Source organism: Taudactylus pleione, unplaced genomic scaffold, assembly GCF_031769625.1.
Source record: "Taudactylus pleione unplaced genomic scaffold, aTauple2 ptg000066l, whole genome shotgun sequence".
In the NCBI taxonomy this organism is placed as follows: domain Eukaryota; kingdom Metazoa; phylum Chordata; class Amphibia; order Anura; family Myobatrachidae; genus Taudactylus; species Taudactylus pleione.
The window spans coordinates 33,378,847-33,391,615 of NW_028284468.1; the positions used below are offsets into that span (position 1 = coordinate 33,378,847).

Below are 12,769 nucleotides of genomic sequence, written 5' to 3' on the forward strand. Positions count from 1 at the left end.
ACGATTTGTCGTTTTGGGACGAATCGGAACGCCAAATCGTCCAGTGTGTACTCACTATTGCGCACTCCCACGCATCGTTCGTCGCATCTTCAGATCACAAAAATGCAGTGCAGACCGATCTGAAGATTTGAGGAACATCACCATGGTTCTGGATGTGGTGGGTGAACGACATATCGGGTGCTTGTACACCAGATCGTGCAGTGTGTACGGACCACCCGATATATCGTCCAGTCGTATCTGCCATCGCTGGGTACACACATTGTCTAGTGTGTACCCAGCTTTAGAATATGCACAGGACTGCACAGTGCAGCAGTGAGCTCCGGCTGCGTGGGTGGCCCCCTGAGAGAGGGGAGCCTGGGGTATTGTACCCCCCTTAATCCGGCTCTGAATACATTCACACTTTTCCTTTCACTTCATACGTCCATTTCCAGAGCTACCAGACCCTGACTTTTGCAATTAGTCCACTTTGCCAAATGTATATGCTATTAGTATTCCAATGATGCTAAATTTCTTTATCTGCATTTTTGCTTTTTGTCTCTTTTTTCAGGTGTAGACATCATAAATTACTTAGATGGTAAAGGGAATGAACAACTGGAGGACTATTTAAGTAAGTAAAATAAAATTAACTCATGTAAAGTACACATACGTCCATTTCCAGAGCTACCAGACCCTGACTTTTGCAATTAGTCCACTTTGCCAAATGTATATGCTAATGATGCTAAATTTCTTTATCTGCATTTTTGCTTTTTGTCTCTTTTTTCAGGTGTAGACATAAATTACTTAGATGGTAAAGGGAATGAACAACTGGAGGACTATTTGAGTAAGTAAAATAAAATAAACTCATGTAAAGTACACATATTTGTATCAACATACTCGGGAGAGCTGATTGGTTTCACTTTACTGTCGGTATCTTGGGCATGATAGGAACTACAGGAAGAATCATAGAATTATTATTATTTTCCAAATGTTGCCTATTTTTCTCTACACAAAGGGCTGATGATGCAGAGGTGTATTACTACGCATGCTCCAGATCCAAGTGTATGCAGGGTTGTGCGCATTTCATTCACATCACCACCGTGGACTGAGGGGGAGTTACTGTGCAGTAACAAGGCACTCTCACGTAGGCAGCGATCAGCGAGGGCATGTAGATGGAATTGCAGGCGATGCTGAGATAGCCATAAGCGTAAATACACCTGTTTTCAGATGTTTTTTCCACCAATGATAGGGTATCAAAAGAAGCGTACATCAGTAATTAAACTTGACGCATGCGCAGTACAACCCAGACACATGCACAGACCACCTATAACCGCTCAGCTGCATACACATCAGCATTACGTCCATCTCTGAATCAGGCCCACAATGCGGAAGCAATTCATTAAGGGTGTTCTTGTAATATTATACGCAAAGAAACCCCTATCTCTTCTTGTAAAAATAGACATACACAAAAAATTTATTTCTAAAGACCTAAAACATTGCAACTGCCCTAAAAAGTGATCTGATTATGAAACGGTGAAAACTCTCTGGTCATTAAGGGACTCATTTAAAATTGGATGCGCCCATTATATTTACATAAAATACACATCTTTGTATTATGGATTTGCACCAGAAATTTATTTGCATGTAAGGACAGACTGAGGCTCCAGATCAACCCTAGCAGTCCCTGGCCAGGAGTGCCAAATGGCCAGGCCGGCCCTTTGTGCATGTGTCCATATACAGATGTTTGCATATATCGGGAGGAGTGGAATGGGGGAACGAAGGGGCATACAAACATTAGCCAAGCTCAGTAAAGGTTTGTTCATAATATTGCAATATAGTTAGAGGTGGACACAGCTGCAGATACCTGTGTCAGGCAGCGTATCTGTTATGGGTGTTCAACCCCTGAAACAAAGGTCCATGATGATGATTATGATGACGACCATTGGTATGGACCATTGCATGTAACTGGGACCTTCACAGTGGGTATTGTGGTAATAATCTACATAGGTAAAAAATATATATATATATATTTCTTCTTCCTCCAGTATGGGGCACAGGGATCACTCTGGGTATAGCCTGGAGAGGGAGAATCTGGGCACCAAACAGTTACTACTTTTATTCCCAGCAGCCACCTGTCTTCCTCTCCATTATAGCCTGCCCCCAGTCACAGGCCAGTCAGTTTTTATGTTTGATGTTGAGCAAGGAGCAAGGGCACCATTTTGTGTGGCTACTTTTTAGTGGCTCCCTGTTGATTTTCTTTTCTTTTTTCTTTTACACAAAGAGTGGACAGTATAGGGCATCCTATAGGATGCCGTTACGACCCCAGCACCGCCAGACTTGGTCGGTGACTTTCATCGTGGGTCTCTGGGAAGGTCAGCACACCACAGCTCTCGGAGCCCGCAGCCGGACGCCGATGGGGACAGGTAAGAGCTGCTCCCTGCCACGGCATGGAACTGCCGGTGTGGAGACCATTGACGGTGCTGGTAGTGTTGGGCCTGGGTGGCCCAATTCCATACACTAGACCACCAGGGCGCCAGCTAACAGGACGCTGCTGGCAGTGATGAGGGCCATGTCCACACCAGAAGGGGAAGTTGAGCTTTGCCTATTTGCCCATCCCCTGCACCTGGGCACGCTTGATGTGATAGCTATCTTACTCTCACAAACTCTCCCCTCCTATTTAGAAATGCTGGACAGCCATTTTACAAAATGCATGTTTCAGCACATCCGCAGAGAGTAGTTGGGCTCATGTCTCCATGTATAACTCCTTCCTGCTCTATTAGGGCGGTTTGTTGAGCACTATTTTTGCCCATTGGTTCAGTGCCTTGAATGCTAGGTGTGCAGCTTCTTTGAGGTACTTTTATTGATATCCTAATAATTTCTGTATATATATATATATATATATATATATATATTAGTATATATCTATATATGTATATATATGGATGTGTTTATATCTCAGTAGCCCTTCAGTAAAGCTATGATGTGTGCTCGCTTCGGCAGCACATATACTAAATTTGGAACATTACAGAGGATGACACAAATTGGTGAAGCATTCCATAAACCACTATACTATAGTAACAGAGATGGGACTGTTAGTGTCTCAGTTATAGAGAATTTATTTAACGTCTGTTTCACCTTAATTTTTCTCTCCATAGCCCAACTTATTTCTCTATTGTGGTAATAATCTACATAGGAAAAAATATATATTTTTTTTTTTCTATATAGCCAACTAGTCCCGGCAAGGGCTGGCTGCCATAAACTGCTTAGTCATGCTGGTGTTTGTAGAACTAGAGATGCCAGCATATACCCATGGCTGCCAGAGCATGCCGAGGTTTATACAATAAAAAGCAACAGAATATCCTGACATCCAAAACCTACTGGAACCTTTAGAGCCACATAGAAAAAATCTAAAAAAAAAATCTATTTTCACTAAATGATTACAACCATTTAATCCTTTAGTTAAAATAAGTACTCTCCCACTTCCTTATTCACCACTTTATTACACACCTACTTCCAAAGGAAAGAAAAAAAAACACGGTAACAACACTGAGCTGCTCTTAGCAGAGTCCCAGCACGGAAGACCTGTCCACAATTAACCAATCAAGAGCAACTTATCAGTGAACGGTTAGAGTGTAAGAATGACATTTTGATTGGCTAGTTATGTCTAGATCCTATTTGGGGTCCCAGGAGGACACCATACTGCCCCTGTTATAATGTGGCTAGCCAGCCAGTTAGACCCTAGTATTGATTGTAGTTACTGCTGGGGAACACTTTGACAGCCAGCCCAGGCTAGGAGTAATGATTTACTAGGAGCAAATTAATTTGAAAAAGTTCCCTCAGCCCACAAAAGTGACCTATTCACCATAGGTTACTTTTGTGGGCTGGGGGCACTTTCTTAAATTAATTTGCTCTTTTCATTAAATATAAAATAAATCATAGTCAGCTCAAAGTAAATACATATCTTAGCCATTTTGTGGCATGCCTTTTGCATGTAAGCTTACAACACAAATGCGTCAAACTCTAAATAACCCCCAAAGTTGTTAAAATAAAATGAGTTGTTATGTGCCCAAACATCGGCGCTGTCATTTAGTGCTGGGTGAACTTTCTTTTTTTAATATTTATATCTGCCATGTTTCAAATAACTTTTAATAAATACATACTAATATGCTTAGCAGAGCATTGCACACTTAGCAACAAGGGGCCATCGCCAGGCTTAGTATATTCTGAGTCATAAGAATACATGGCTGCTGGGAAATTATGTATACTGTATCTTTTTCTTTCAGAATTATTTGTTGACCAAGACGAAAGTGTAGAAAAACCAACAGCAAAGCGTACACGAAAAAAATGTGAGTACTGAAACAGTAGTTCATGTATTGTATTACAAGCATTGCACGGTAGCTAATATTCGTGACCTTCAGTTACCGGGGGAGAAATTGTTTTGAGAACCATCAAGTTGAAGAATTTCAGTGAATCAGAGGATGAGATTACAAAAGCCAAAATCCCAGTGGACAAAAAAAAATAAGACAAAATGTGACTGTCCCTTCCTCTACAATCAAATTAGTGATACACGTGTCCAGGGCTGCCATCAGAAATCGTGGAGCCCGGGACTGACAAAATAGGCAGGACATTCCCCCTCGTGTTTCTGCAACTTCAGTCCCTCAGTGTCTCCCCAGCCAGCACCTCTTATGTTTCTCCAGCCAGCACCCCTTCTGTCTTTCTAGACAGCTCCCCTTCTGTCTCTCCAGACAGTACCCACATCTAGCCCCGTACAGCACACAGACACTGACCTTCTCCTGTGTTTTCTCTCTGCTCCTCTTCGCGCTGTGGCCCGATTCTCTGTTAGTGGTGTGGCGCATGTGATGTCATGACGTCACGTGTGCCTTGTCTCAATAAAAGAAAAAAATAATTATATTGTACCAGACAGTCGCAATCCCCCCCACATTTCTCTCTCTCAGCGATCTCCCCCACATTTCCCTCTCTCAGCGATCCCCTCACATTCCACCCTGTCACAGTGACAAATCCATAGATTCCCCTCCCTCTCTCAGCATTACCTCCACATTCCCCTCTCTCTCTCTCTTAGCATTCCCCTCTTTCTATCGCGATCACCCCCAAATTCCCCCTCTCTCTCTCTCTCTCTCTCTCAATTATCCCCTCTCTCTCAGCGATCCAATCCACATTCCCATCTCTCTATCTCTCTCCGCGATCACCCCCCCACACACAAATTCCCATCTCTCTCAGTGATCCACCCACAGATTCCCCTCTCTCTCTCAGCAATCCCCTCCTCATTCCCCTCTCTCTATCTTGGCGATCCCCCCCAACATTCCTCTCTCTCTCTCTCTCTCTCTGCGATCCCCTCCACATTCCCCTTTCTCAGAGACACCACCCCCCACACACAAACACACACACACATTCCCATCTCTTTTAGTGAGTCCCCCACATTCCACTGTGATCCACTGCACATTCCCCTGTCTCTCTGTGACCTTCCCTCAGACACACATTCACCTCTCTCTCAGCGATTGGCATGAGGACCCGAGTCGGGAGTCGGTACAACTCGAAACCCCAAAATTCCTGTCTGTTCAGTTTTCATCAAAACCGAACCGTTCATCTCTAATATGAACAAGTTACAAACTGTACATGCACAGAATATTCCAGAAAGGATAATGGTTATACCAAATACTGTTCTTACTTTTCTGTCCACCATTTTTATTCATGTTATTTTTAAACACATTATTTTAAATAAAGTCAATAAAAAGTGACACTGTTACTGGCTACTAGTGATCACTGCTCCATCAAACCAACTCAAACCAGATTTACGTGTGCATTATGGTGAATAAATATTCCCACTTCTTCTTTGCTAATGGGCAGTGACTGATTTATAGCTCTTTATACTATTTTTTCTCTTCCCTTTATTCTAACATTAACTGTATTTTTGTTAAAAAATCAAGAATAGAAATTCGGGTAAAATAAATGCAGACATGATAACAAAGGGTAGGAGGGCCCTGCTCATGACAGATTGGAAGAGGGCACAGCTGAAACAAGAGGAGTGGATGTAGCTCAGAGTGGAGATTGGAATGGATGCATTAATGTGGGCAGTGTAGGTGGATGGAAGTAGTGGAAGCTCTAATAAATAGATCGGTTTTCAGACAGCATTTAATAAGATGTGCTAGAGCTTGTTTAGGCAGGGTATGGTATTTCTGGAGAAGTCTTGTAAATGGAAATTGGATGTGGTCTTCAGAGACAAGGAGAGGGCATAGGTCTTGTGTAAATCTAAGAGGGTGAGAAGTTTGTGATGAGGTTTCAGAGGTACGAGGGTGGTGTTGAGGATTTATAGGTAAGGATCAGCAGGGGTGTATCTAGGGGTCTGAGCGCCCCTGGCAAAGTAATGGACTGGCGCCTCCCTCCCCCCATATTTTCTGAATAATTACATTCTGTCTCCCCAGCCATCCCCCTTCTGTGTCCCCAGCCATCACTCTTCTGTGTCCCCAGCCACATATTCCTTTGTCATTCCTCCCCTGTAACCCATCCTCCCTCTATGATATCTCACGTCCTCCACAACCTGCCCCATAACATATTTCTATATATCCCTGTAACACAGCCCCCCTCCTCTATAGTAACATATTTCTCTATCCCTGTAGTAACACAGCCCCCCTTCTCTATAGTAACATATTTCTCTATCCCTGTAACACAGCCCCGCTCCTCTATAGTAACATATTTCTCTATCCCTGTAGTAACACAGCCCCCCTCCTCTATAGTAACATATTTCTCTATCCCTGTAACACAGCCCCCCTTCTCAATAGTAACATATTTTTCTATCCCTGTAACACAGCCCCCCTTCTCTATAGTAACATATTTCTCTATCCCTGTAGTAAAACAGCCCCCCTCCTCTATAGTAACATATTTCTCTATCCCTGTAGTAACACAGCCCCCCTCCTCTATAGTAACATATTTCTCTATCCCTGTAACACAGCCCTCCCCCTCCTCTATAGTAACATATTTCTCTATCCCTGTAGTAACACAGCCCCCCTCCTCTATAGTAACATATTTCTCTATCCCTGTAGTAACACAGCCCCCTCCTCTAGTAACATATTTCCCTATCCCTGTAGTAACACAGCCCCCTTCCTCTATAGTAACATATTTCTCTATCCCTGTAACACAGCCCCACTTCTCTATAGTAACATATTTCTCTATCCCTGTAACACAGCCCCCCTCCTCTATAGTAACATATTTCTCTATCCCTGTAGTAACACAGCCCCCCCTCCTCTATAGTAACATACTTCTCTATCCCTATAGTAACACAGCCCTCCCCCTCCTCTATAGTAACATATTTCTCTATCCCTGTAGTAACACAGCCCCCCTCCTCAATAGTAACATATTTCTCTATCCCTGTAGTAACACAGCCCCCTCCTCTAGTAACATATTTCCCTATCCCTGTAGTAACACAGCCCCTCTCCTCTATAGTAACATATTTCTCTATCCCTGTAGTAACACAGCCCCCTTCCTCTATAGTAACATATTTCTCTATCCCTGTAACACAGCCCCACTTCTCTATAGTAACATATGTCTCTATCCCTGTAACACAGCCCCCCTCCTCTATAGTAACATATTTCTCTATCCCTGTAGAAACACAGCCCCCCCTCCTCTATAGTAACATACTTCTCTATCCCTGTAGTAACACAGCCCTCCCCCTCCTCTATAGTAACATATTTCTTTATCCCTGTAGTAACACAGCCCCCCTCCTCTATAGTAACATACTTCTCTATCCCTGTAGTAACACAGCCCCCCTCCTCTATAGTAACATATTTCTCTATCCCTGTAGCACAGCCACCCTCCTCTATAGTAACATATTTCTCTATCCCTGTAACACAGCCCCCCCTCTATAGTAACATATTTCTCTATCCCTGTAACACAGCCCCGCTCCTCTATAGTAACATATTTCTCTATCCCTGTAACACAGAACACAGCCCCCTCCTCTATAGTAACATATTTCTCTATCCCTGTAGTAACACACTCCCCCTCCTCTATAGTAACATTTCTCTATCCCTGTAACACAGCCCCCCTCCTCTATAGTAACATATTTCTCTATCCCTGTAACACAGCCCCGCTCCTCTATAGTAACATATTTCTCTATCCCTGTAACACAGCCCCCCTCCTCTATAGTAACATATTTCTCTATCCCTGTAGTAACACAGCCCCCCTCCTCTATAGTAACATATTTCTCTATCCCTGTAGTAACACAGCCCCCCTCCTCTATAGTAACATATTTCTCTATCCCTGTAGTAACACAGCCCCCCTCCTCTATAGTAACATATTTCTCTATCCCTGTAGTAACACAGCCCCCCTCCTCTGTAGCAACATATTTCTCTATCCCTCTAACACAGCCCTCCCTCCTTTATAGTAACATATTTCTCTATCCCTGTAACACAACCCCCCTCATCTATAGTAACATATTTCTCTATCCCTGTAGTAACACAGCCCCCCTCCTCTATAGTAACATATTTCTCTATCCCTGTAGTAACACAGCCCCCCTCCTCTATAGTAACATATTTCTCTATCCCTGTAGTAACACAACCCCCCTCCTCTATAGCAACATATTTCTCTATCCCTGTAACACAGCCCCCCTCCTCTATAGTAACATATTTCTCTATCCCTGTACTAACACAGCCCTCCCTCCTTTATAGTAACATATTTCTCTATCCCTGTAACACAGCCCCCCTCCTCTATAGTAACATTTCTCTATCCCTGTAGTAACACAGCCCCCCTCCTCTATAGTAACATATTTCTCTATCCCTGTAACACAGCCCTCCTCCTCTATAGTAACATATTTCTCTATCCCTGTAGTAACACAGCCCCCCTCCTCTATAGTAACATATTTCTCTATCCCTGTAGTAACACAGCCCCCCTCCTCGATAGTAACATATTTCTCTATCCCTGTAACACAGCCCCCCTCCTCTATAGTAACATATTTCTCTATCCCTGTAACACAGCCCTCCCCCTCCTCTATAGTAACATATTTCTCTATCCCTGTAGTAACACAGCCCCCCTCCTCAATAGTAACATATTTCTCTATCCCTGTAGTAACACAGCCCCCTCCTCTAGTAACATATTTCTTTATCCCTGTAGTAACACAGCCCCTCTCCTCTATAGTAACATATTTCTCTATCCCTGTAGTAACACAGCCCCCTTCCTCTATAGTAACATATTTCTCTATCCCTGTAACACAGCCCCACTTCTCTATAGTAACATATTTCTCTATCCCTGTAACACAGCCCCCCTCCTCTATAGTAACATATTTCTCTATCCCTGTAGTAACACACACCCCCTCCTCTATAGTAACATTTCTCTATCCCTGTAGTAACACAGCCCCCCTCCTCTATAGTAACATATTTCTCTATCCCTGTAGTAACACAGCCCCCCTCCTCTATAGTAACATATTTCTCTATCCCTGTAGTAACACAGCCCCCCTCCTCTATAGCAACATATTTCTCTATCCCTGTAACACAGTCCTCCCTCCTTTATAGTAACATATTTCTCTATCCCTGTAACACAACCCCCCTCATCTATAGTAACATATTTCTCTATCCCTGTAGTAACACAGCCCCCCTCCTCTATAGTAACATATTTCTCTATCCCTGTAGTAACACAGCCCCCCTCCTCTATAGTAACATATTTCTCTATCCCTGTAGTAACACAGCCCCCCTCCTCTATAGCAACATATTTCTCTATCCCTGTAACACAGCCCCCCTCCTCTATAGTAACATATTTCTCTATCCCTGTAGTAACACAGCCCTCCCTCCTTTATAGTAACATATTTCTCTATCCCTGTAACACAGCCCCCCTCCTCTATAGTAACATATTTCTCTATCCCTGTAGTAACACAGCCCCCCTCCTCTATAGTAACATATTTCTCTATCCCTGTAACACAGCCCTCCCTCCTCTATAGTAACATATTTCTCTATCCCTGTAGTAACACAGCCCCCCCTCCTCTACAGTAACATATTTCTCTATCCCTGTAGTAACACATCCCCCCTCCTCTATAGTAACATATTTCTCTATCCCTGTAGTAACACAGCCCCCCCTCCTCTATAGTAACATATTTCTCTAACCCTGTAGTAACACAGCCCCCCTCCTCTATAGTAACATATTTCTCTATCCCTGTAGTAACACAGCTCCCCTCCTCTATAGCAACATATTTCTCTATCCCTGTAACACAGACCTCCCCCTCCTCTATAGTAACATATTTCTCTATCCCTGTAACACAGACCTCCCCCTCCTCTATAGTAACATATTTCTCTAACCCTGTAGTAACACAGCCCCCCTCCTCTATAGTAACATATTTCTCTATCCCTGTAGTAACACAGCCCTCCTCCTCTATAGTAACATATTTCTCTATCCCTGTAACACAGACCTCCCCCTCCTCTATAGTAACATATTTCTCTATCCCTGTAACACAGACCTCCCCCTCCTCTATAGTAACATATTTCTCTATCCCTGTAGTAACACAGCCCCCTCTCCTCTACAGTAACATATTTTTCTATCCCTGTAGCAACACATCCCCCCTCCTCTATAGTAACATATTTCTTTATCCCTGTAGTAACACAGCCCCCCTCCTCTATAGTAACATATTTCTCTAACCCTGTAGTAACACAACCCCCCTCCTCTATAGTAGCTTATTTCTCTATCAGTGTAGTAACACAGACCCCCTCTATAGTAACATATTTCTCTATCCCTGTAACACAGCCCCCCTCCTCTATAGTAACCTATTTCTCTATCCCTGTAACACAGCCCCCCTCCTCTATAATAACATATTTCTCTATCCCTGTAGTAACACAGCCCCCCTCCTCTATAGTAACATATTTCTCTAACCCTGTAGTAACACAGCCCCCCTCCTCTATAGTAACATATTTCTCTATCCCTGTAGTAACACAGACCCCCTCTAGAGTAACATATTTCTCTATCTCTGTAACACAGCCCCCCTCCTCTATAGTAACCTATTTCTCTATCCCTGTAACACAGCCCCCCTCCTCTATAGTAACCTATTTCTCTATCCCTGTAATACAGCCCCCCTCCTCTATAGTAACATATTTCTCTATCCCTGTAGTAACACAGCCCTCCCCCTCCTCTATAGTAACATATTTCTCTATCCCTGTAGTAACACAGCCCCCTCCTCTATAGTAACATATTTCTCTATCCCTGTAACACAGCCCCCCTCCTCTATAGTAACATATTTCTCTATCCCTGTAACACAGCCCCCCTCCTCTATAGTAACATATTTCTCTATCCCTGTAACACAGCCCCCCATCTCTATAGTAACATATTTCTCTATCCCTGTAGTAACACAGCCCCCCTCCTCTATAGTAACATATTTCTCTATCCCTGTAGTAACACAGCCCCCCCTCCTCTATAGTAACATATTTCTCTATCCCTGTAGTAACACAGCCCCCTCCTCTATAGTAACATATTTATCTATCCATGTAACACAGCCCCCCTCCTCTATAGTAACATATTTCTCTATCCCTGTAACACAGCCCCCCTCCTCTATAGTAACATATTTCTCTATCCCTGTAGTAACACAGCCCCCCTCCTCTATAGTAACATATTTCTCTATCCCTGTAGTAACACAGCCCCCCTCCTCTATAGTAACATATTTCTCTATCCCTGTAACACAACCCCCCTCCTCTATAGTAACATATTTCTCTATCCCTGTAGTAACACAGCCCTCCCTCCTCTATAGTAACATATTTCTCTATCCCTGTAGTAACACAGCCCTCCCTCCTCTATAGTAACATATTTCTCTATCCCTGTAGTAACTCAGACCCCCTCCTCTATAGTAACTTATTTCTCTATTCCTGTAGTAACACAGCCCTCCCTCCTCTATAGTAACATATTTCTCTATCCCTGTAACACAGCCCCACTCCTCTATAGTAACATATTTCTCTATTCCTGTAGTAACACAGCCCCCCATCCTCTATAGTAACATATTTCTCTATCCCTGTAGTAACACAGCCCCCCTCCTCTATAGTAACATATTTCTCTATCCCTGTAGTAACACAGCCCCTCTCCTCTATAGTAACATATATCTCTATCCCTGTAACACAGCCCCCCTCCTCTATAGTAACATATTTCTCTATCCCTGTAGTAACACAGCCCTCCCCCTCCTCTATAGTAACATATTTCTCTATCCCTGTAGTAACACAGCCCTCCCCCTCCTCTATTGTAACATATTTCTCTATCCCTGTAGTAACACAGCCCCCCTCCTCTATAGTAACATATTTCTGTTTCCCTGTAGTAACACAGCCCCCCTCCTCTATAGTAATATTTCTCTATCCCTGTAGTAACACAGCCCCCCTCCTCTATAATAACATATTTCTCTATCCCTGTAACACAGCCCCCTTCTCTATAGTAACATATTTCTCTATCCCTGTAGTAACACAGCCCCCCTCCTCTATAGTAACATATTTCTCTATCCCTGTAACACAGCCCCCTTCTCTATAGTAACATATTTCTCTATCCCTGTAGTAACACAGCCCCCCTCTTCTATAGTAACATATTTCTCTATCCGTGTAGTAACACAGCCCCCCTCCTCTATAGTAACATATTTCTCTATCCCTGTAGTAACACAGCCCCCCTCCTCTATTGTAACATATTTCTCTATCCCTGTAGTAACACAGCCCCCTTCCTCGATAGTAACATAATTCTCTATCCGTGTAGTAACACAGCCCCCCTCCTCTATAGTAACATAATTCTCTATCCCTGTAACACAGCCCACACCCTCCTCTATAGTAACATAATTCTC

General features: G+C 43.2%; 1 protein-coding gene across 1 annotated transcript in view; it reads left to right on the forward strand.

Moving 5' to 3' along the window:
- The window catches only part of CIITA (class II major histocompatibility complex transactivator), a 121,516-nt gene that overhangs the window by 28,343 nt on the left and 80,404 nt on the right, over positions 1-12,769 (forward strand). The window contains exons 5-7 of the mRNA XM_088466838.1: positions 548-607; positions 764-820; positions 4,260-4,322. Coding sequence (XP_088322964.1) covers positions 548-607; positions 764-820; positions 4,260-4,322 — 180 coding nt within the window. The remainder of the gene's footprint in view (positions 1-547; positions 608-763; positions 821-4,259; positions 4,323-12,769) is intronic.